The 25,898-nt window shown below is 41.3% G+C and overlaps 2 protein-coding genes across 5 annotated transcripts in view; both read right to left on the bottom strand.

Moving 5' to 3' along the window:
- The window catches only part of adcy7 (adenylate cyclase 7), a 51,459-nt gene extending 47,337 nt beyond the window's left edge, over positions 1 to 4,122 (bottom strand). For all 3 annotated transcript variants that reach the window (XM_046413965.1, XM_046413890.1, XM_046414040.1), the window contains exon 1: positions 3,934 to 4,122. The gene's annotated coding sequence lies outside the window, so the exon portion shown is untranslated. The remainder of the gene's footprint in view (positions 1 to 3,933) is intronic.
- Positions 4,123 to 4,256: 134 nt separating this feature from the next.
- Positions 4,257 to 25,562, bottom strand: tent4b (terminal nucleotidyltransferase 4B). Of its 2 annotated transcripts, none has more exons than XM_046414148.1 (12): positions 24,611 to 25,562; positions 12,734 to 12,857; positions 11,277 to 11,323; positions 10,245 to 10,365; positions 9,278 to 9,457; positions 8,732 to 8,872; positions 8,159 to 8,372; positions 7,837 to 7,963; positions 7,443 to 7,546; positions 7,013 to 7,218; positions 6,738 to 6,884; positions 4,257 to 6,565 (listed from the first exon to the last, which is right to left on the bottom strand). In XM_046414148.1, exons 1-12 carry the CDS (start codon positions 25,171 to 25,173, stop codon positions 6,407 to 6,409), a joined length of 2,133 nt encoding a protein of 710 aa, XP_046270104.1. In that variant the 5' UTR covers positions 25,174 to 25,562; the 3' UTR covers positions 4,257 to 6,406. The 2 variants fall into 2 exon arrangements, with proteins under 2 accessions (XP_046270104.1, XP_046270190.1); XM_046414234.1 differs by having other exon boundaries at positions 8,732 to 8,860; positions 9,350 to 9,457; positions 24,611 to 25,561.
- Between the last annotated feature and the right edge of the window lie 336 nt (positions 25,563 to 25,898).

Here is a 25,898-nt window from a genome sequence, read left to right as displayed (position 1 = left end):
TTCAGCAGTAGAGAGAGGTATAGTAGGTTTGTCCCAACAGATTAAACATGTGCTTCAAAATAATTATGAGAAAATGATGCTGTTCGAGAAGTGAGTAGCGTTTACTGCAGCATTACTCAACAAATCTGATGCGGTGTCATGCTTTTCTGTGTTTCTTTCTAACCTTTATAACAGAGAAGATCTGTACACAAAGAAAGCACGTGTATCTTTCCGCTTGATCAATGGCGTCGGCCTGAGTTCTACAGAAAACCTGCAACAAGTCGCATTCACATTTCCTGTTGAGGTTCCCCATATTTCCTGTTGAGTTCACTGTCATTATCAAGCACAGACCGAGACTATGTATTTACCGAAAGTATGTGCATTAGCAGACCGTGTGCGTGTTTAGGTACACCACACAGGCCTGCAGCATTCTCTTTAGCACTGGTGATGAGTTATAAAAACAACACATTTGACCACTAATGAATTTGTTTTCCTTTTCTTTTTCTTTTTTTTTTTTTTTTTTAAAAAAAACAAAACTCACGAGGAGTCAGTCTAAACAAACCAAACTCTTATACTTCTTTCAGTGGTTCAGAAGAGAAAAGCACCTGTTAGTCAGCAACCATAACCGAAGCCTGGTCAGATAAACCGTGCGCCAAGGGATACAGAATGATGATAACGATGCCTAAATGGATGCTCATTAGTCAACAAAAGCCTAAATGATCTGATTCACTTTGTCCCACGGACTCCAAGTGCATCATTGTTTTTACCCTGGATGGGAGATGACAATGCAGGCAATTCATATGTAATCTGAAAATGAAAGATTCTCGGTTTTGGACAACCCTTACTGACCACCCCCTGAAAGTACTTAAACCTCACTTTGGGAACCACTGATTTATGCTGCCTACATGGTCAGCTGAAGCTGCATGACAGTGGAAAAAGAAACACAAAACAAGTCTACCACTGGTTATTAAGAGACTCGTCACAAAACAACGATGAGGATAGTAGACTCTGGCGTCACTCTGAACAGTACAGATCTGTTCCAGGGTTCTTGTTTGTGCGTGCACGTGTGTGTGTCTCTGATGCACAACCCCCAACACACAGTTCCTGTCCAAATCCATCAAACTGTAAAATTATTCTAATAACATGCACAATCACAACAAGTTTCCCACCATGTCGGAATGAGATACATCACAGCATCACAAAGGATAATTGGACATCAGCAGCAAATGCCAATGTACATATCATGATTCAGATTACATCTTTTCTGTGAAAGGGCCCAGGCATCGCAGTCGTGCACTGATCCTCGACCAATAGTCTAACTCCAGCCTACTGTAGTGCCACTCTGTAGTCTCATGTACCTGTTATAATCAAACAAACAAGCTCCATGCCTCAAAATCATCTGAATCACCCTGTTTTCTCTCTTACTTAGCTTTTAGTTCTATGCATTTTTGCTCAATAACATTTGTGGCAAATAAGTTTTGTTATACTGACTATTTATTTGTTTAAGTATATTTGACTTCAATATTTTATGCTGGCTAGATAATGAATGAGATGAAGTCCTGTCCTCACAGAAAAGCAGCAACTGGTAACCCCATACACTACCTCCGTTTACTAGGGCAGAACTGGCAAAGTGATCAGTGATGTAATCATTCAAATGATGCACACCCCGCACAGATGCCATGGCTGTCATCCTTTTGCAAGATGGTGAGGCAAAATGCATTATTAGGCACTGCATTAAAGTGGCAAGAATTAATTTACCATCTAATCCCAGGGTTCACACATTTTTCATTGTCATAAACATCTGTTTACAGTGCAAACAGAAATGACTATTATGCCTGAGCAAACAGCTTCAATCAACAGAACTGCCTTTTCTGAAGAAACATGTGATGTTATCACAAGACATATACTGCTACACAATATCTTATTGCCAATAAGAGGAACCTCAGGACTTCCCGTCATACAGCGCTTAAACTACACGCCAACGTCAGGAAAAGTGTACAACTAGTTGAAGAAAAGTTGCAACCAAGGAACTGCATCTAAAAATAAAAATCTGAACTGTCAGTGTCAGACTTTCCTTCTTGATATCCGCTTAAGCTTCTCAAATGTGAAGAGTTGCTGCTTATCTTTGTTATGTATGACAGCAAATTAAATATCTTTTGATTTTGCACTGCTGGTCAGACAAAAAACTGAATTAAAGAAATAGAATTTTTTTTGCACTCTATAGGCTATTAATCGATACTGGAAACAGTCATTAGTTGCAGCTCTACAACAGCGGCTGCAGTTGAAGACAGTATGTTGTGTCACAGTATTGTGATGTGTGTGTGAGCAGCTTAATTTATGTACAAAAGCAATCGCTGGCAAAAGGTGGATTATTGGTTTGGATAGTTAATGCACTGTTGTTCAGCCATACCTAACCAATGTAATCTCTGCTCCTAAAATTACGCCTGTTGGTCGAATCGCTGCATCACAGCGCACCAAAAAAATGTTGGACACTGCTGGGTTAATAGAAAACATTAACCCAGGTTATTTTGACGCTGACCTTAGGATTTCACCTTCAAAACAAAATAAACCCATTAAATATTTACCTTTGAGCTAGCCATAAAACTGTGGCTCACAACAGCCACTGTGATGTACTGACACAAACAAAAAGAAAATCAGCCATATCAGGAATATGTCTTGGACAGAACAGAGTCTGTACATTATCCAGGACAATTTTTCAGAGCTTTGAACATCACCAAAATTCAGTTCAACCCTGTATTATTGGGATTGCGGCAGAAATCTTGGCAAACTAAAACCAAAACGATCTGCAAGAAGTAAGAGAGATTTTGTTTTTCTAAATTAAGTGACCTGACAATGTAAGTTTAATGATCTTTTACTGGAACTGGATAAAAGAACAGACGCACAGTGCAAGCCACAGCTCTTTGTTTACTAATCACCAACGAACAACGTAAAGGCATTTTTCTCTTACAAAGACACTCAAATCCACCAGTGCCTGTGAAATGAGAGGATACAGGGGCTGGTCCTGCACAGCCAATTCTAGAGAGAGATATGAAGAGATAAGCTATTTAAAATCAGCACAGCAGCAACACTTCTGCATAGCGTACTTGCAAAACACGATCATTTCCTGCTCTGAAAAAATGTTGGGGTCAGGCTTAGTTGGAGGAACACCAAGTTACCGACATATGATAAGACAAGATAGCTCGCAGACTTGTGTTGATTTCACTCCAAAAAAACTCAACCGTACTGCAAAGGAAACCAAAAAAATGGTTTCGTGCATATTCTGAATCATCTTCATGTTAGGAGAGACACATTTTTGATGAATTAATATCAGGCGTACAGAAGTGACAAACCCGGCGAGTTAAGACGCAATCATTTTAAGGAGGGAAATAACAAAATTTACTGACTGGTTTCAGCTCACAGTGGATACGGTGTTCAGTGACTGCTCATCGCCATTCATTTAGCTACAATATTAACGAACAAATCCCCATCAAATTCACGTTGACACAGCACACACTGGGTTTTGAGGTTCGAATTAAAAATATCGACGGGCTCAATTTAAATGAAGCAAAGTTAAATGGCCTCCTTAGCTAGCTGAATGTTACGCTAGCCCAAGTAACCCGAAATGCACCAATCTCAACATCAGACTGGATGGCACGAGCGGCCAGGTAAAAACGCGGCATGAAAAATCCACTACTTTCCATCCAAACTCTAGCAAAATGTATATTTTTGGTGTAATCTTTGGCTCACCTCTAAAGCTCTTGACAGGTGAAAACTTTTGAACAAACATATCGGTCTTGTTTTTTTTGTTGTTGTTGTTGTTAATGTCTTTGTTTTGAAGCAACAGTTAACATTACCTTGAGCGGTGTGGCAACTGCCAAAACGGTATTCACATTGTGAAGCTTCACCAGGTTTTTTTTTTTCCCCACCAAGTTAAACAAAGTTGCAGTGTCTTACCTGACAAATTTCAACGACGTCCGGAGCAGATAAATATACAGAAATGTGCAGGCTGGGTGCGTGTGTGCTCCCCGTGCTCCTCCACCAACTGTCAGTCCGCGCGCCGCTCCGGGCGAAGACGCCCCTCCTCCACGTCCGTCAAACACACACACGCCAACCAACACGCTCCCACACGTTATTTCACGGTATAGTTACTTTACATATCAAACTACATCGCAGTTTGTGGCCTTTACGGCGGAACCTTAACATACAGACAGAGAGAGGAAAGAATTTCAGCACACAACTCGAAGGCAAAGCAAAAAAAAACTTGTCTCAACACGCGGTTTTAATTGTACCGTTTTTATTGCATGAATTGAAAGAGCTGTAGAGAAACGTTTCAGAGGAGTACAGTTGGGTTTGAAGCCTTCCTGCAGGGAAGAGAGGTGGTCAGAGGACATTCAGATGGCACGGCTAATTCTATGCACCTTTCTCCTTGTCAGTCAACCACAAGACCGGCGCTTAGGCTGTATACTGCATTTAAACCGCAACTGTAGCGCGGAAGAATGAGGAGGGGGCCGTACTTTCAACTTTTCAACACCAAATATAATAGGCTGCGAGTTATAGCATAGGCTTGTCAAATGTGCTTTACTGTCTTAACACATAAGATTAAACTCAGCTGCGAGCATGACATCCTGCAGCTGCAGTAGCCTTTGACAAGTAAAAATATACCGTAAAACGTAATGCTGGCTCCTTGTTTTAATATGGGTGATGTCACATTTGGAGGAAAGACATAAGGGACTTGTGCTGTGCTTTGGTGCGTTAATCCCTCCAGAAAGCACTAAGCTCAGCAGGGTTTGTGTGTGCAGCTGCTCATTCAATTAGAATATCGCCATATTATCGGTCAATCACAACAATAACAAAGAGGTAAACCACCCAAATGCAGTATACAAGCCAAAATTCTGTGGATTCAGACTTGGAGCGAGGACTCCATCTACAGGATGGTTGTTGTACTGCAATGACAGAAGGGGAGTAACATTGAAGAATGTGTTGCTGTGACAGTTTATATTATAAAATAAAAATGAGCTCCCTTTCAAAGTAAGTAGACCAGCCACATTAAAACAAAATTCTCACCGAGAACTTGTAAAACGGTCTCTCAAACTTTCCAAAGTAACTTGGTCACTCAGCTGTCAGTGAAAGAAAAAAATCCCAGATGAAATCATAAAGGTGGTATTTTACTGTATCTGAATATTCCCACCCCACCTCCCCCCAGCTTATCCTGTTTCAAATATAGGACTCAAATATATGGGATCTAATGTTAATAATACATATATCCATACTTTGTTCATATAATTAATAAAAAATAAATACTTTGAACAAAAACAAATGATTCTACAGTGGGCAAATTACCAAAGGAACCCACAGTTGTATTGATAACTCTTTGTTTTTCAAGTGTAGGATTTCTCAATAAAAACATCATCACCCCTTATTAATTTAAACCTGTAGTCTTAAAGCCTCTACACTGATGTGGCTGTGCTATTGGGCTGGGTGAGAGACCAGGCTCTATCCAGTCATCTATAGGGCTGTATGTGAGCATTGGCTCACTAAAGGCTAAATGTTAACACTGTAGAAAGTCACAGTGAGCAAACAGGAGTAAAAGTAGATGCTGATGATGTATGTTGGCAATGGGGCCCAAACCATTTCTTGGCTTTGGCCAAAAAGCTGCGGGCACAAGATGTGCACATTTACATGTCTTCAATCGATATATCTTGTAAAAAGGTAATATGAAATGATTTTCTTCTTGTCTTTTTTTAACCTTTTTGCTTATATGTTTTTTTTTTTACAAATCTTTGTATAATCTGTTTTTAGACATAAAAAACCGATTAAACCAACAGAAAAATCAACCAACAAAAAAAAAATTCATGCATAAGTTATGTCCCACTCTTACTGATTGCATTTGTAAGTTACCATCTTAAAAATAATTGTGTATGTTTTTGTCTTTTCTTTTTTAAGCCATCTGCTTTTTTCCTTCTTCTTTTTTTTTCCTTTTTTGACAAAATTTTTGATCCTATTTTCCAACCAGCAGTTCCAGGTATTGCTCCACAGTAGTTTCCAGACACCCAACCTGTCTATTCCTGTACAGCAGGAGGCGCAAGAGGCATGTTGCGTGGGTGCTGGCTGCGGGAAGGAAAACCGCTCTGCAAAGGAAGCTGTTGGGAAGCAAATGAGCATTTATCCTTTGTGATTTCAGTTCAGGTCCAAGAAATTAAACCCCATTTCCTATGACAATTCTTTTTTTTTTTGTTCTTTTTTTTTCCTGCTAGAAATCATTGCTTGTCATCCCGAAAAGCTTGACAAAGAGACAGATACTATAGATGATTTAACACTTCTAACAACCTCCCGAGGCTGGAGTCTGGCAGCAGAAGTGGGACAGGACTGTCAGTCAGTTGCAGACAAGGACGGGGGTGGGGATGGGGCGGGGCAGGCGAGGTCACCCCTATCTGCAGAGGTCCTCTTGTGTAGAGTCTCGCACATTTTTCCTCTTCTTGCTGTTACCCTGGTGGTGTGGCTTGTTGCTCTGATGACTTTTGGTGCTGGAGGAGGAGCTCTGCTGCCCGTGGTGTCCGCTCTTCTGGTGGGAACGAGACATCCTTGCCTGGTAAAAGGACAAAAAAAAAAAGTAACATCTATGAGAAATCAGCTCCCCTTAATGCCTTTGGTGTGTCCAGAGATATGCATTTAATAGCTCTTTTTCTGTCTGCTTATGTTTTTAATTTTGTTGTGCAAAGTGTGCTCTAAGTGTATGTATAAAGTGTGGCTGCACATACTTTTCCTCCCTTGTTGTTTCCAGATGGAGAGCTGGTAGTGTGGTTCTGTGTTCTGTGATTACTGACAACAGCAGACTTTTCCCTGTGGGTGCTGGATCCCCGGCCAGGCTGCTGCTTGGCTGTCTTACACGGCGTGCCATCAGAGTCCTGAGGAAAAGAGACAAAAATATATGACTAAATAGTTCCTCAAAAACATTTTGTCACAGAGAAGCTTTAAGTGCTCCAGCCAAATACAACATTTAGATATTTGAAGGCTCTGTTGCTGCGAGACTGACCGCATCGCTGGAGCTTGAGGATGTGGACGAAGGCGACAGTGGAGAGGAGGAGGGAGAGGAGCGCAGCGAAGGCGATGGAGAGGAGGAGTTGGACGAGGTTTTGCTGTGGGGAGCCGATGGTAAAACTACAACGACGTCGTCATCATCTGGAACGTTGTTGTTGCACTCATCGAGCTGCTGGGACTCAAACAGCGAGACATCATTTCCTACAGAAACAGAGAAGGGACAAAGGTGGGCACAAAGGTCAACTGAGTGCAAAATGAAGCTTATATCTCCCTGCTACTGCAGTTACAGCATACACCAGCTCAGTTTCAACTGACCAGTGGATCTTTACCCCCCTTGACCTCTCTGCTAGATTTGAGTAAAAATTAATTTTGAACAGGATAAATATTTTGTGATTTTTAAAAAAGTGACGAGAAGTTGAACATACTGTTGAGTGACACATCATTCTGAGATGGACTCCCCCAGTTCTTTCGGATCCATTCTCTGTATTCATCCACCTCCTGCGTTACTCGGATTATTCTGCCAAGTATGCTGTAATGGGATACAGAGAGAGGTTTACCTGTTGAACTGGTGTTTATACAGCAGTCTGAAAGGTAATGATCTCATATTGTCAGTGGGACTGAATAAAGACAGACATAACAAGAACAACCAAAATGTTCTAACTGTGACTGTATAATACTGGATTAACAATAAAAACTGATGGAACAATAATCTGAGTGTCTATGAGAGATGACTGAGTACCTACTAATCCACAAAGAAATTAGACAACATCTGGCCCATTATAACAAATCTTCTGTGACACGTCATCGATAGCTTCTTACCTCTCAGTCTCATTATTGGGATAGTACTTGGCGATGGGTGACACCGCGTGGCTGAGCACCACATAGGCATAGTCAAATGCCTGCTTCACTTGCATGGCGCCGTACGAACTCCGACCAACATCGTTGTCTGTTGGACACAAGACAGATGGTCAATATGTGTGAAAATGAAAACCTGAGAATGTGCCAATACATGCACATCCAGGATCTCGAAAGAAATTTCCAATTTTGGACATTCTTTAACATTCACATTCACACGTTCTAACTCTTTGAAAAGGTTGTCTGACTGTCCATAAATTAAGACTTTCTCCCTCACTGTTCTTACCTGGCTGCAATGGGTCCTCGATGTAGAGCATGGAGGGCCTGTAACCATCCATCAAGTTCTTCTGAACCTCATCCTTGGCAACATAGCAACCTCCATCTTTTATCCTGATACCGGTTTTCAGGTAGTTGAAGTGGCGACCATAGAGCTCAAAGAATTCAATGAGCAGAACTCCGATGTTGATATTGGGACTGCACACATCCTCCCTGTAATGAAGCTGGAAAATACAACAAAAGGGGATGTCAGAATTGTTCCAACTGGTGAAGTGAGTGGAAACACTGAAGAATGCATGTACTGCTGTCTGACTGTTGTTTGACAGAAATTACAGATTTTTTCTAATATCATTCAGTTGTTCAAGAGTTGAATACCTGAATAACACTGTTGTTGCAAATATCTTAATAAAAAAGCAACAGAAAATCAAAAATAAAACTACAGAATTGTGAAAGAGTCCTCTGTTAAGGCCCCATATCTGTTATAGTTAAGTCCCTAAGAACAAAAAATGACTGCAAAAGGTTGCCAATGAATTAATCAATGAATTAATAAAAACATTAGTTCTTTTGGATGACTGAGTCTTACCTGCAGGAAGCTGACAGCCATCAGAAAGAGACTGTAGGAGCCAATTCCACCGGTAAAAACCTCATTGAGGTCCCTCTGCAGGAGGAACTGCTTCAGCACCAGGACCAGGTAAGGCAGCACAGGGTATTTCTGCAGGACAAAATACACAGTAAAGATCACATGTTGCTGCCTACAGCGCCCTCCAGAGGAAAGTATAAAAACAAAGTCTACACAGTCCAACAGATTTTTATTGGTATGCTCTATTGGTCCTGACTATATATGACTTCTAACATTGTTATTTTTGACTTTTGTGAGCAGTATCACTTCAATTAGATTGTGAAAATAATTACTCTAAATATGGAACACAACACATTAAATCACCATGAAACCAAGCCTACAAATCAAACGAGTTATGTGATGTTAAATGTTTGTTTAAAGCTCTATGTGCAATTACGAAACTTAGAGGAGCTATATTAGTTTTATGTTTATGTTTAGTTTATGTTTCCAACTCTGTCTAAGCAGAGGCAAGTTGCAATAACACTCAAACAGTGTGCACTGGCTACAGGAGTTAATCATGAAGGTTACATATTCCAAGTGTACAGGAAACATTGCAAAAATCTCAAGTTGCCCAAGTTGTACCTCTTTGAATTCCTTGATGAGCCGGGCAGCTTTAACGCCACTCTTCATATTGAAACTGATGTCCACTTTGACCTCAGTGAAGGAGTCAGTGAGTTTGATGATGGGAACCTGGGAACACAAGTGATACAGATGCTGTTAGTTAACAGGGAAAAACGCTTGGTTCTGGTGCCTGAAGAGACATCGTGCTGTAAGACGCTTGTGAATAAACCTGCACTCATCTACTGTAAACACAATACACATGCACTCATACACAAACCCATGTATACCGATCCCATGCTTAACTAAACTTCTGGATCAAACACTTGTTTGTCTGCTCTTTAAAATGTCAAACTAACATGAAACCTGAAATACTAACACTTTCCAAATCCTTTAAACCCTGATAGAAAGTTAACTCACAAGGAAATCCAATCAATGGACAATTTAAAAATAACTCAAAATCACAAGCAAAGAGCTAGTTCCACACACACTATTTTACCAATGTTGTAACTGTGATATTGGTTGGGATCAACAAACAGCCTTAATTTGGATGAAATACACTCTTTCGTACCAGATCCAAATTCCATTAACTTGGGACAAACCAGTGCAGTCAGCATTTTGGACCTGTCACATCAGCTTGTACTGATGTGATTTACAGCTGACAAATATGACCTGAATATAGTCAGTCAACATCATACTGATTAATGACCAAAACAATTTCTGTTGACAAGTAGCCTCTGCAGTAACTAGTGACAGCTGCCTTTTTCAGCTCATTCATTTAAATTCAAGTTACACAAGTGAGTTTGTGAGATAAACGTTAAAAAGTTATTCCTGCAATACGATTTCTTTATAGTGGCTTTTTTGAAAACTACATCAAATCAAATCCACTTTCTAGAAAATGGCTTGCATAAAATCTTACCGTGGCCTTGTCCAAAACCTTGATGGAGTTCTCATCTGCAACATTCCTCTTCCGCAGAGCCTCTTCCAGTGTCCAGAGTGGGAGGGTCTCCCACTTGCCAAATACGACTAGGTCAATGTCACTGGTGGAAAAGAGATACATGCCAGTTAACTACTTTAACTTACAAGAGCAACTCCTACAACAACACAATGTACATGGAAAGACAAACAAGTAGAAGCGCAAATTACATGTGACCATAAATGGACAACTGCTAAGTGTTATGTTGTAGCACTGACCGCTGTCAGCTGATGAGAGACCGCCTTAAGCTGATGCTTTACTACAACAGCCTGACACTTCATAAGTTTCTCTGGACTGCACTGTCACTGACAACCTAAGGCATTACACAATTACTTAGGCAGCACAACAGCCATTCTTTTAAATACCGCTCCACATGGTGGCTTACTGCAGACAGGTGGCTTTGCTTCCATCTTGTGGATGAGCAATGTTCAGCTAAAGACAGAGCTTAAGGAAGCCAGCTAACATGTGAGTACTATGTGAGCAGTGACACACACAAACACCCTTTACAACAAGACACACACACGCTGACACATGCATACACCAATACAGCAAAAAAAATGATCTTTATGTTGTAACTTTAATGCAGGCACATACAGTCTTCTGTTTCCACAGAAACAAATACACTCTTTCACACACACCACCCATCAATAAACAGCTCAGTATGGTGTAAGGAGTCCAATAATCTAGGTAACCTGTCTCTGTGCTGAGGGAGCAGTTATGCGCTGAGTGGGTATAGGCGGTTGTCTTTCTGTGTGTGTGTCTCAGGCCTTTCTCGGAATGAAGTTTTAAAAAAGATCCAGGATCAGCAGCACTAAAAATGACTAAACCACTTGATCATCAGAACAAAGACAATTAATGAGTCTCTGGCTAGTCAGAGCTGGACTACTGGGAGGCGGCCAGTTCACAGTCACAGTTGGGCAAAGATAAAGAGCAGGCATGTGTCTGAAGGCCAGTTTAGGAAATCAAATGGCTCACCTTGTTGGCAGATAAAGACCAGTGCTGAAACTCCCAAACACCTGGACCTGGAAACATGATGCATATAGAGTTACAAATAAATTAAAAAGTTAAAGTTAAATAAATTGAATTCATTTATACACATCCTCCTGAACACCAAAAGGCATTATGAGCAAGCATCAATGTCAGTGTTCAATTTTCCCACGCTAACCTTCACTACAACAAAAACCTGTTCTCCAAGCTGTACAAATGTCATTCTTCTACAGAAAAGCTTTGCACTGTTTTTATGACAAGCCCTAACAGACTGTACAGGCGTGGTACAAAAACTACCTACCAAGGGTAAAAGGAAAGTGCGTGTGTTTTGAATCTTCATAACCACTTCAGCTTCACTTCAAAGTCTTTTTAGTGTTGCACTGATGTGGAAATTGGCTATTGTGGGAATCAAAACTGCAAAGGCTTGCATACAAAATGGTTCTTTTAGCCACTGATCTCTTAACCTGCATGCTATTTAAGTGACTAAATCATCTTTAACCTTGGGTGCACAAATTGGTGTCTGATCAGAAATAGATTTAAGCCTTGGACCTACTTTTACTCCTTTAAACCACCTTCCTAAATCACATATCAACCACAGGTATAAAATCTGGTTTACAGTCCAGTCACATGTCTGGGGCTAAGCTGATTGCAGGACTGTGTTTGTGAACGAAGGGATGGTCCCAAACATTTCTGCAAGGTAACCACAGGTAGCCACCAAGTTAAGCTGTGTTTCATCTTACACTGACACTCTCCAGAGTATGTCGGTTAACATACACAGTGTCAGAAATGTTTCACATCCCAAACCAAACTACAGCACAGGCGCTTTCAGACACAGCTGACCTTCCATACATATCTGGCAACAGTCTGTGGAAACAACCATGAGAGTTTGGTGGATGTCTACGTGCCTAAGTGCATCAATTGAACAAGCACCACTCTGAGTGGATGACCAGGTTGCACTTGCTCACTCCACAGTGGAAAAGGAATAAAACTGGGCAGGATTGGGTATTACACTCCTTAATTTAGGAACAACTAAGCTCTGAGCAGACACACTGCTCTATCAGCAGGATCTAAGTTAGTGGGTACAAGACTGCCTGATGTGGCACTGATAACATGACTCTGGAGAGTGTGGTGCAGCAGGCAGATAACAGAAAACAGGGGGATGCTTTATGGAAGGCTGAAGCTTATAGCCATTAGCTGGCTCATATATATATACATAAAGTAGCCTGATCACAGTACTCAACCAGTGGGTTAAGTGTTTAAAACAGACCAACTATTTTCATACAAATCCATCTGTTTCTGACAAAATAATCTCCAGTGAGGAACAAGATTTTTCAGCAAACAGCTAGGGGCAGTTCTCACCCTAATTATCAGTCTCACACCCTACTATCCAAACCAAACCACAAAAAAAAAGTGAAGACAGTTTCTAGGGATAAGGTGATGTGTACCTCAGCACTGGGCCACAGGTCGTGGATGACTCCCTTGATTCTGTCCACCACCTCCAGTCTCATCTTTTCTTCCTCCGGTCGTGGGGAGATGTACTCATAGAAGTCGATGACCTCCTCGTGTAACCTGTATGGCACACAAAACACAAGTGTTGTGAGAAGAGTGGAAAAATGGTTCTTTTGTTGTGATCCAGTGAGTTATCCAAACAGTCATAATTTCCATTTGGACAATGTACAGCATGTAAAGCTTAAGAGGCAAATTACTCAAACAGAAAATGCATGCTTTGCATACAGGCAGGCACACTGCAGATACAGTCTCTATTATACTCTAGTAAGTTGATGGTGACAAGAGCTAAGACATAGAACAGACCACCCAACAAGTCAACAGACTAGTGTAACTGTGTTAACTAAAACAGATCAATAAAGAATGTAGCCATATCCCATATCACATATAATTTTAGCCGCGAGACAAATGGAAAATGAACACAACCAGGGGCACTTTCATTTGCTTGCTCCAATTTGTGCACTCCCTGCCAGCAGAGCAAAAACATACAATCTACAATGCCAAAGTTACCCTGTCACTGCCATAGATACAGATATCAGAGACTGAGTCACACTGACAGGACATAGCTGACGGCTGTGTTCTCTTCTCTGCTTACATGTTTACACACAAAACTCCAGTTACCGCAAGTAATCAGATGAAGCTGAGAGTTGGCCACACCTCACAAGGGCATCTGTTATCTCAAACTTTTCTCCTCATCAGTCTATGCCCAATAATCAAAGCACTGAATTCAAATGAATTACATATGTTTCGTGAAATAGGGCATATAAAATCCAAAAAGGTCAATGATTAAAGGGTTGTGACTGAAACATTGTGTGGGTCAAATCTCCTGTGGGGGGAAAAATGCAGGAAAAACAGAACATTAGCTGCAGTTTTCCCTTCTGCAGTGAAAGAGAGGCGACACCAGGTCATTCAGCTGCACGCAACAAATCCTGTCACAGACAGCTGACGACTTTTTGCACAAGGCAAGCCCAAAGATATGAATTTATGTAACAGCAGAATGAAAAGCAGGGTGTTGCCAAAAAAAAAAGTTAATCTTAACTTGGCACACAGAAGTCTGTAAAGAAAGAGCAGGCGTTTCTAGGAGGCCTCTGAATACTTCCATTATCAGATCACATGTGGAGGTACAGGTGGATTCGTGCTTCGCAGCAAACCCAGTGGTTGGAATGTTATTGTGACTGAACGTTCTGTCCTCACAGCATGAATTTAGGAGTTGCCTGTTAAGCGTCTGTTGAAGCACTTGGGCAGCCCATTTCTCACATTTCATAGAGATTATGATAATAATTATCAAAAAATGGAAGGGGTTATTTTTACTAGGAAGAGAGTGACAAATGTCAGTCCTGTTATGACAGCAAGGCATTTGTTTTCCCAAAGAGAAGTGACAGTATTTTAATGTTAACCAACGCCAACTATTTCTTTTTTTGGTAACACAGCAGGGCTGAGCAAAAACAAAACAAGAACCTCTACTGTGTCCAACTGATACCTCAGTGAAAAAAAAGGAAAAACTAAATAAGGACAAGCAAGGGTACTGTATTTGTCCTTGAAACAGGTCATTCTGCCCACATGCGCTGACCTTTTTTGACTGACCAGTTTTGTCCACACACACACATAAATGAGTCTCTGTGGGCAGACAAGTAAGAAAACAAACATGCAGACACACACACAGAGACTAGCATGTACATATGCACACAAAACCACATAAAGCCAGATCAGGCCAATAACAGGCACGTTCTCCTTGGCATATAAGAGAGAAAGAGAGAAGAAAAGTAAGATCACTGTTCTTAAAAAGCAGAAAGTTGTACAACACTAGCAGCTACCAGACTGACAGATGCCTGGATCGAACCCAGAGAGCGTGCGGTTTGTGTCCGCTGTTTGCGTTTATGTAACGAGTAGGTGACTGCTTTCACCTTTGTTATTTCTTGGGTCTCAGGCACTCAGCCTAGCAGAAGGATACAGACCCACCACTGCAAGGGAAAGATGTACCGATCCACTTTTCTGTTTTGGTCCGATGCATGAATTTACATGTGTGCCGATACTGATACAAGTTGCTGTATTGCTTTTCTGCATTTCAAGACTAAAATATATCCAAACTAGCCAAAAGATAAATAAAATCAAATATATATATATATATTTAAAAAAAAAATCTATTAAAACCATAGTCTGTTTTATCACATTCCACAGTGTTTAGCTGCCATCTCTTTTCTCAGTTTTGAAATGCCCTATAGACCCTGCTTTTGAACCATTAAAACACAATACTGCATTAAAAATTGGTTCTTTTTTTGGCACTAGCTTGTCATAAATCACATTGCATCATTTACAATACGTCACCTGAAGAAGAGCCGTCAGGTACATTGCTGCATTTTTTACATTCATTATTATCTGTCTGAGATGATGATGATGAAAGTGACATATTTTGTCATTGGAGGGAACTCACTCCAACGAAATTCGTGCTCTGCATTTAACCCACCCAAGTGACGTGCACACACACAGCAAACCCGGGGCAGTGGGCGACCGCGTGCAGCGCCCGGGGAGCAGTGGGGGTTAGGTACCTTGCTCAAGGGTACCTCAGCCATGGACACCGGGACGGGGAATCGAACCAGCGATCCACCGGTTACGGGTCCGACACCCTAACCGCTGATCCACGACTGCCCCCCCTGAGAGAATGACACCACCTGTGATCGATTAACTAAAGGTCAATCTCCTCTCCACCCATACTCCTCCCATCCACTGACATTCACATATGCTTTGCAGAGAAATACAGCCCTTTAATTTTTAGCTGTGGATTCTTTCAGTGTCCATTGCTCAGGAGAAAAACACTGAATAAAGCATTTTCAAATTAAAAGGCAGCTTTTCTCCAGCACTCTTTGGCGGACACAGGATGTCAGGGGGCCTGTGCACCGAGCTGCTGTAACGTTAGCTCAGCTTGTTTCTTCAGCGTTCATCATTCATGAGGTTTTTACCAGGAGTTGAATTATCCACAGGAGGTCTTTTCATCTCCAAAAACACAAACAGGCCCAGCAATTAAAACTGGTAAAACCACAGAATAAAGCAGATCTGCATTAATCAGTGTCTCTCTAACTGGTGATGCTGTGGGTTGAGAAAGAGAGAAGAACTTTTGCACAGCTTGTTTCTCTGATATATTTCCAGACATTCAGACCGAGAGCCTTCATCCGATTAAAAACAACCAAGATCTAAAAAGCGATGTGACTTGAAACAGTAAAAAAAGTAGTCAGCTGGACACGTTTAAATGTCCAGCCATCCAGTCAACAGCTGGCACTTTTGGAAAACTGCAATATGTTCAGTCCATGTCAACATAAGTTCCAGTGTTGCATATGGTATCAGAATGGTTCAGCTTCTTTTAACAAACACATCTGTCACACAGACACATCTATTAACTGAACTGGTGGTTTTATCTTGGAGAAAACTTCAGAGAGGCGACCACAAATAAATAAGCAAAGTGAATCAAAAGGCATAATTTCATTTCACTGACTTCCTTTGTTCAGACCAAGATAGAAAACCATTGGAAGCTGGGTTTGTTTTTACTATTTTGGTGTTTGTTCCGTCACAAAACACAAAATTTAATTTTTGTTTGTTGTCAGGGAAAGCGTACATTTCTATGTGTTGTTCCCTTCCAACACTGCAAATGACAACATTTTAATGACTAAACTCTCTATGCAGATGCAGAGGCTCCGGCCTCCGTCACAGAAAGGTTAAGTTTCATTTAGGAGTAAAGGAAACTCGGCAACAGACTGCATTACAGATGAAGCCTCCGTTTTGAGACCACAGCTCTCTGTAGCTCAATTCCATATAATAAAGACACCCCAGGCCAAAGGCTAACAAGAAGTTAGGATACCTAAATGTGTTGTACTTGAACTGCAGCATGAATGATCCCACTTGGCTTTAAAATACAGAGTATTTTCAAACTTTCATAAATACCATGTGGGCTGATCATCTATAATAAATAATAATAATCTTTTCAGTTAGCTTCTATCACAAAGGTATATATTAAACTAAAAAAATGTGAGTATTTTCACTGCACAGCACATCAGCAATAGGTTTCATTTCACAGCAAACAGGCCACTACTGCTCCCTTGTCGTCACGTGATGAGAGCAACCATAAAAATCACATTCACGCCCCACCTTCTTGGCTCAAGTTACATCTCCTGCTGGTGCCTAGAGAGCACATGGACTCCTGGCACAGCTTATCAGATAATCCCACTCTTCTATATCATAGTAATGTTATGTAATCTTGTGGAAAGGGTTTTCACAGAGCCGAGACTCATAGAGGAGAGAAAAATTCTCTCTCCTCCTTAGCACCAGCTTTTACACTTCAATCTTGTCTCGTTTTTGAGCTGACTGCAACTGACTGCCCCGTATGTATGACTAAAATCTGACAGACAGCAGGAAAAGGGGGTGAATGGCTGCCATGGAGGATAAAACAAGTGGTCACTGCTCTTCTGACTGCATGTCAGCAACACACTGGGTGTCAATGATCTGAGGACTTACAGATTTGTGCTTTTGGGCACAAATTATTAGTTTCACAACTGATAAACTGTTTGATCTGCAAATCACCGGACAACACTGATATCTTGTTTTGTTCAAGCAACAAAGACAATCAGTTCACAATGTTGTTAAGACAAAAGAAAGTAGCAAATCCTCACATTTGAGCAACTAAAACCATAAAATTCTAAACTAATCAATCATCAATGCCACATCAACCGCTGTGATATGGGAGTTCATTTACAATAAAGCATAGCCATCATAATGTTGCCACTAGTGGCAGGTGTAGGTGTCCGTACTATGAAAGAAAACGTGGGATCATCCCAGTCCTTTTTTTCTCCACTCTAAAAGGTACATATCACTGTGTTTTATGAAACATTGTTTTGAGGCTACAGTGTCGCCTTCAACATCCCTACAGAGCCTCCCCACAAAGCCACTGCACCATTTTGTCAAAGAAGCATAGGTGGGCTTTTACACACCTAAAGGAGGAGGAATGGGAAGGTAAGAGAGCGAAACAGTACATCTAAAAAGAGGTAAGAATGAGGGAAAGAGGGAAAAAGGGAAACACACACATTCTCTCACACAGAAGGTGCAACAGCAAAATGGACTGAGAAAGAGAGGGACGACTGGGCGTGGTGCTGAAACGCCTTCATGTGAACAAGAGCCATCTGTTAAGTTGGGTGGGATGAAGGAAAAGGAGGTTATTGTTGAATTACACTGAGCGGTACTTACTGACTGTTCAGATATTTTGGCACTCCAGCACAAAGATGTCTCTAAAAATGCCTGCTGCAAAGCTTTAGAATTGAACACCCAAAAACAAGCATGAAGAGATAACATGACATCCATGTACAGAGAAACACCTGCCTCTCGTGTGAGACAGCTGATGGATGGCAGCATTTGATGCAGTTCACAGTGTTCCAGTGTTACACATCAGATCAGACCGGTCATGATGAAACAATTGTGGCCACTGTGTGGCCCTATTGTGCCAGATAGAGACCCTACATCATGACCCTATTCTCACACAGACCTAAAATTTTGGGCCTGGGCATCCTTTGCAACACAAGAGGATAGTGTGTGTTACATGACACTGCTTTGTCTCGGTTGGAAGGACTGCCAGAGGCAAACAAGTCACATCACACACTGCTTTTCAGAATGAGGCCAACCACAAACAGAGGCAGAGGTGTCAATGTCTCGCAGATGGCAGATTCATTAATGTTTCATCAATGAACTGATCTGAGGTGCTAAGTGTTGGCCACTGGGACAAAAGGTCTCCAGTTACACAAGCCCAAACACTGTTGACTGCTAGTAATGGTCATGCCTGAGTGATGCAGCAGAGGACTGTGGTCAAAACAGGAACAGCTGACACTAAAAATATGGTAGTACTAGTGACAGGATAAACACAGTGGAGAGTCAGCATCTGATGGGTAGTCAATCGTACTAGATATCAGTCCTTCTATGTTGATACAAGCTTTCCAAAACTACATTCTCAGCTGGCTAGAGATGCACAATATGGACTATTTTCAGCAGATACCAATAACTACCTGCTCTTAGTGGTCAACATCAATAACCAATAATTTTACATTTCTGTATATTAAAACCATTGATTCCTGATCCCGTTTGTTTATTATACTTCTTGAGATGAAATAGCCTCAACTACTACAACTGCTTGTGGCTTCACTCACTACTTAATTTTCAGTTCACTTTCTTTATATAGAACCAATTCAAAAGAAAAGTGATCTCATGACACTTTCCAAATAGAGCAGGTTATTTAGTTTTTAATACAGAGAAATTGCAGTTTCCACAGTTTCAAATGAACTTTCTCAGCACCAGAAAAAGCACTGAGCCATGTTTTCTCCTCAAAATAAATACCAATACAAATGAGAATTCTTACTATTAAATTTTCAAATACTTTAAAAATTATTTTTGGTTAACATAGCATTTCAAGTTTATTCCTTTCTGTTGTGGTACTACTTCAAATAGAAGCTGTAACAACTTATTAATACACCAAGAATAAAAATGCAATTGTATGGCAACACTAATGCAGAACCACACAAAATCATTTTTAATAAACATTAAAACTACGACAAGAGGAAGCTGCCCAAGCCCCGTCATGCCGTCAAGTCCTGAGAAGGTCACAGTCTGAACAAACACTCTGAGTGCTGCATGTCTCTTGCTGACTGCATCAATCTGGAGCATAAGAACGGTTTCCATTGGACAGGAAGAGGAAAAAAAAAAGAAAAACACATTCCTCACTACACATGGGAAGGCTGAGTTATGGAGAGCTGCCCACACGTGCTGTTCAGAAGGGGCCTGTTTCACCTCAGTCCATATGACCAGCATGCAGGCTTCTCTCTCCACTGGCTTACATGCTCTGGCTGAGAGCCAGTCAGCGAGCAGAGAAAGAGAGAGTATGACATAGATGTCACAGCCAGTGGAGGCTGGATGAACCACGATTCTAATAATGGAGCTTCTGTCACAGAGGTGCTATCTGTGTTCTTGTACTGGGAGTCATAAATCTATAAAAGACAGTGGGGATAAATGGCAGTAAGACCATAAGCCAGGGCACTCATCAGTGAGTGATTAACCAGGCATTTCATTAGCCTGAAAGTGATGTTATGCTTCACCACTAGAAACTAACTGACAACTAAAATTCCACTAAAAATTAATCAAGTGCAGGCTGCTCTGTCATTACTAACATTCTGGGCCACAGGAACAAACTGCTTCACAGGATTGAAACATTCAACAAATGAGTGGATACGAGATTAAAATGAGGACGTCAGACAAAAGGGTCAGAAGCTCATGCCTTAGCATTCACAGGCAGGGTAGCAAAACAAGTGAAGAAGGACATAAGGGGACTGATAGAATCTTTAACACAAGAACAATAGTCAACATAGCCTCGTGCATAACAGTGACGTTCTAAAAAAGTGCTTAGTCAAATATGAGAGTGTTTGTAATGGAGGTAAAAGACCAACACTCTCTGTAGGGAATCAGCAACTAAACCAACAAGTTAATTCAACACTGTCCGACAACTTCCAAAGTCCTGAACTTTAAACCAAAAACTGGTCAACCAAGTTCATTTCGCATTCACACACAAAAAAAAAAAAAACTATGGTCACTAATTCACAAAGAGTTACTTTTAAAATGTTAATACGGTGGTATTTCAGTGTTGAACTGGGCTTGTGTGTGTTCTCTTTGGAAATATCCAATCAACTGTTTTCAAAACAATCTCAAAATTATTGTTCATTTTATACAAATGAATGAAGTTAAAATGTCAATTTCAGACAGGTAATTTGGAGGGCCAATGACCAGTTATATGGAATAACACACTCATCTAGTAAGTTCACCTATCACTCTTAATTCATTCTCTCACAACGCCTCTCTGTAATATAATGTCTGGAACTTTGGAACATTGCATCTTGCCTACACAATAGAAGAAAACCCACAACACAACGCCAGATCTGAACACAGTTCAGTCGGACAGAAATGGGCCACAGCTCTCTCAGGCTACACTAACTTCCTGTGTCCATATAAAGAATCTAACTGTTCTACACCACCAGAAAATGAGGTGGAAACACTCCCTTAGAACTCCTAATCTGATTGGACAACACTGAGGGGACTCGGGTTTCTCTCTCAGTGGGCTGGCTTTGTTTTGTGGAAGTAAGGCGTGTGGAGCATGTAAACACTGATCCTTTCCATCATGAGGCGGGCCACTTGCTTGGACCTCCTCCATTCCAGAAAGACTGGAGAAGCGTAAAACACAAATAAGCACATGCCTCTGCCTCTCTAGCTAACCCCCATGGCCAAATATAGTGTACAGACTATCCCGTGGAAAATGCATCTGAACTACCCTCAACCTTTTTTTGCCACTTTCACATTTCAAATGCGCTAATGATTCCCAAGTTTACCTCCTGTTTCTCCTTTAAACCAGGCAAACTGACTGGCTGGACAAAACTAATCTTGCATAATAATCCTGTATCTGAATGTATGACATTAAAAAATAAACACAAGCCTAAATAGCAAAAATAGTTTGACTTCAGCTTCCACATGCAATGCTAGAATCTATTACAACCCTGAGTAGAGGCATCATAAAATATAAATGCATGTTACAACAATACACTGTTGTAAATAAATTAAAAAAAAATGAATAAAAGTCACCCTGCCACAGGACCAAAAGTAGTCCTTGCTGGTAAAAAGGTGCACCTTAAACATAGCCAATCAGGCCATGTGGCCACAAGGGTGGTTTGCAAATTCAGCGAAACGTTGAGGCTCATGAGCAATGATAGCATCAATGATAGCAAGGTGTACTGTAATAAGTCACTTAAAGTAGCTGAAATTTGGCTGTTTGCAGACACAGCACATGTGCTGTTACCAAGTGTGGAACAGGGTGTTTATCACTAGTCTATACATTCCACATCCAGCATCTCCCAAGCAACACACATATTACTAGTGGAGATTTAACAGTGGAATTAACATGCTTAACAACAACAGCTTTTTGATCCATATGAACACTGCCAGTCTATACATGTGCATTTCGAAATACACTTGCTGTAATTCCATAGAGCACGCTGGCATTGTGAATCAGCAGAGTATGGTTACACAGAGAGCCCACAGTGTGATCAAGGCTCTGAGGTTCAGGTTCTGGTATTAGGAGAGCTAATCACTAAAGAATGTCCTTATGCAAACACAGAGCTTCCATATAACTATAAATGAGGATCAGCCACAGACTGAGCTTTACACTCTGGTGTTCTGCTTGTCTACACATGTCCAACAGGAACGGGTGGGGAAGGGGGGGGGGGGTGTCTCTGCACCTAAAAGGTCTTTAAAACAGAACTCCACCCACCTAAATATTTCTAGTAGTTATAATATCTGAAAAACACTGGTGAGGAAAGAAGCCTCCCATCACCACCAAAGTCTTGTGTACTTATTATACTTATTTATACTTTGTGACTTAGCACTGTTACCAAATGTTTAAGGACTAGCTCTTGTATAAGGAACTATGTAAGTTTAGCTAAATGTGCATGCTTTCACGTGGAGTCAATCTCACTCTCACTTAAAATGAGATTCCCCAAATCACTCACTGAATTCAGTGGAAGTGTGGTTTCATGAACTGATAGTAGTGGAGAGAAATGAAGCATGAAGCATGAAGCAAAAGGTCACTCATGTTATGTACTATGCCTTTCAACAGCTTTTACAATTAACCATCTCAGATTTCAGGAGCACTACCTGCTGACATTATGCAGGGGTTAGTACACAGAAAAGAGTTGGCATTAAAGCTCTACTTTACCCAACATCTTCTGAATAACACTCTGCCCTTGTGGGTTTTAAAGATGGGCACAAATAGTTTGTAGTTTTCTCAGGGAACAGCAGGTCTGATAGGCTTAAATCAATTACAATAACTTCAATAAGTTTTCACTGTTTAAAAAGTCTCAAAACATTCATAAAACCACAAAATCGCTGATGCAGCATGATTTACACATACTCTGGCCACCTGTACACTCAGTATGTTCCAAACACTTTGTCAAAAAATGTCTGAATTCACTTTCACTGTGGTGACTTGTCACAAGCTAACGTTGAGCATTTGTAAATACTTGGGGACTATGTGTGTATTCGCAGTATATTTTTGATTATCCTTCCAATGTGTAAACCTGTCACCATAGTCATGAAGAATTACCAGCTGAATTCAGAATGACCACACCTTTTATGAGACAAAAAAATCACTTAGCCAGCAGAATCACTTTTGGTTTATCATTAATGCTTGCTGGTTAGCCAATACGGTTAAAGCATTCAGTGCGATCTCCTCTTTGATTATGTTTGCATTGTCCGCAACAATTTTTGAGTACATGAACACAAGCCACACTGCTGCTGGCGCAGAAGATGCCATTGCTCTTCGAAATTGCAGGGGGCGCTGTGAACAGACATTAAAGCAACAACAGAGAAGAAGAACTAAGCAGCAAAACAATACCTGTGTTATCATCGTACCCCACGTGTGTTGTTTTCTACTTGCTTCCTTGCTTTTAGATACATCGACCATCTTAGCGTTTTGTATTATAGGCGTGCTTTGAAAGGGGGCGGAAGAGGAGGCAACTTCAACAAGCCAATCATAAAAACACAGTCAGATGCAGCTAGCGCAGCCACAAACTACAAATTTTCGAATTTCTAGAGGCAGGGGCTGGGTCAGTGCAGCAATTATGACAATACAGAGGATTGTGGGTGCACGTGTATGTTTGCGGAGCCCACACAAGTATGCAATGGGCCAAAGGCTAGTCTGTGACCCCATAGCACTCACTTACAGTACTGTGTACTTACCTACACAGAGTAGCCAACATGGTTAATACTCACTTTTCATCAACAATATTTGCTGTCATGGCATGATTGCATTGTGTCACTTGGTCTGAGTGTTTATAGTGCACAATTTATTGCTTGTGCGTTTAAAAAAAAGACTCAGATTCTAGGTCACAGTGAATATGTTGACTTTTGCTCAAGCAGTTCAACAACTCGGGCAAGCACATCAAGTGTTATTTCCTCTGAAATGCTGCCATCCTAATATCTGTGGGCTTAAGGACGCTGGAGGAGCACCAGGGAAGTGGCTAACATCTTGTAAATGTGCCTCAATGCTCTCTCCATTTAACCACTTTGCTGTTGACAGCCCACTTTACTCAAATATACACCTTGCCTAGAAGTAGCAGACTATACAAGTAGCCATGTTGCTTTCTTCAATGTTCATTTTGTAACACATCACAATGTTAGGCAGCCAAGAATAAATTATTTAGTGCTGTCCTGCTGTCTTTTTCTGCAATAATAACCTGTTATGGTGTAATGATGCAGTGTGTCTATTTCTGTACATTTCAAAGTTACTGATGGAATAATTAATCCATGTTTTGATGGATAGTTTCCTAAAATCCACAGTGGTGTAAACATATAATTCATCTTGTTTCATGCAAAGACTTCTGAGTTTTGTGCACCTTTTAGGTGGTTTAAAACGATATGCAACTTAACCCCGATGTGTACAATTTCGTGTTTTGAAATGTACTTGCTTGTAGAATCACTTTCAAAGACGATTGTGGTGTTACACATCAGTAAGTTATCCAACTGCACATTCAGTGGGTGGCGATGAAAAGGTGGGTGGGGTGAGGCTGACAACCTCAGCCGACTCACTGCTTGTCATTTGGGTGCGCGAGCGTTTGACGACTGAAGAAAGTAAAGGCTGATTAACTCCTGGTTTACACGCTTGCTCTGTGGGGATCAATTAAGTACCTTCGACATCAGCACTAGGTTTTCAAAAAAAAACATGTAATGAACTTTAATAAACTCTCTCTTACCCTACAACTCCTTCTGAGTAGTTCCTGACTTTCCATGGCGTGCCCGTGTAACCTCCACAGCCTCCTGTGTTGGGGCCGCTGCCACTGTTCAAGAGGCTGGAATTGAATCCGAAAGTGCTAGCTTTGTTGTCTCTTTTCCTTTTGTTGGGGTGTCCGTCCGTCAGCCCCCTCCACAGCATAGCGACCCCGCTGCCCTGCTGCTGCCCCCCTCCACCGCCACCGCCCCTACCAGCGGCTCGGTTGTTGTGGTTGCTATTGGTTTCCAGTGGTATAAAGTCCCGCTGCTCCGGTATTTCTCCGTTCCCCACTGAGGTCGACATCCCCTGAGTCCTAGCTTCAGCGCTACCGGTGTTTGAGTCAAGTGCTCCGTTTCTGCTGGTGAGGACGACTCCCGACGCTCCGTTGATGATCGCTTTCAGGCTCGGCGTGCTCTGAGATCCAGTGGTGTAGCTGTTATTTACGTGCAAGTACCCGAGTCCTTGTGTCGTTTCCCAAATCTGCATCCACAGGTTGTTAGCGGGTCCACGTTGTTCTGGTTGAAACCAGGCGATTCTCGGATCCATCAAACGACACTGTAGGCAAACCGCCCCCCCACCCCACCACCGAGCAAAGCTCAGCTCGTGTGCAGCTAGCCAGGTCGCTAGCTAACGTTAGTTAGCCTGCTATAGCCTCGTTATAGCCGTCGCTAGCTGAGATTCTCCGCTGCCCGTTACTTCTAGAATGTGGCAAAACACAATCCTTGCTAGAGATGATACATACAGTTGTCAAACAAAATCATCCACAGGAAATACGACAAGCGTGTGAGACAAGTGTTGAAAAAGGTATCTCAAGCCAAAGTTGAGATAGAAGACGGGAGAAACGTGCAGCTACTGCTTGTCGAAGTGCCTCTCTGACCCTTTCCTCCTGATCGTGGGTCCCTCAATGGCGGAGTGTAGGGTGCTACGGCGCATGTGCGGGGAGATTGAAAAGAGGCGGAGAAATAGTTGTTACGCAACACACAAACTGCTTTTGTTACATAACAGCGTCTGATTTTTCTCTCATCAAAGAGAAAGACAGGGTATTATGAAAGTGAACCCGATTTATTGTTTTGCTAATTGAAAATCTTTAAGCAACACGGAGTCTGACTTAACTAATAACCCAGGTTTTAATTTACATACGAGGTTGAATTCATTAACCCACCTTTTCAGTTTATATATGAAACAAAATTCCTATTATGTAAATGTGCAGTACATTTTATGCTAGGTAGGCTGTATTAAAACGCTTGCAGATAGCAAGTGGTAATTCTAAT

This window comes from Scatophagus argus, chromosome 1 (assembly GCF_020382885.2).
Source record: "Scatophagus argus isolate fScaArg1 chromosome 1, fScaArg1.pri, whole genome shotgun sequence".
In the NCBI taxonomy this organism is placed as follows: domain Eukaryota; kingdom Metazoa; phylum Chordata; class Actinopteri; family Scatophagidae; genus Scatophagus; species Scatophagus argus.
Note: the sequence above shows the minus strand (reverse complement) of the source record. Positions and strands in the feature narration are given on the sequence as shown.

What these genes read in the sequence shown, in the direction of transcription:
- tent4b (XM_046414148.1), bottom strand. Translation starts at nt 25,173, where the DNA reads ATGGATCCGAGAATCGCCTGGTTTCAACCAGAACAACGTGGACCCGCT. An exon ending in TACTCAGAAGGAGTTGTAGG is followed by an intron (nt 12,858 to 24,610) that starts GTAAGAGAGAGT and finishes TGTGCCATACAG; the next exon opens with GTTACACGAGGAGGTCATCG. An exon ending in GGTCTTTATCTGCCAACAAG is followed by an intron (nt 10,366 to 11,276) that starts GTGAGCCATTTG and finishes CTTTTCCACCAG; the next exon opens with TGACATTGACCTAGTCGTAT.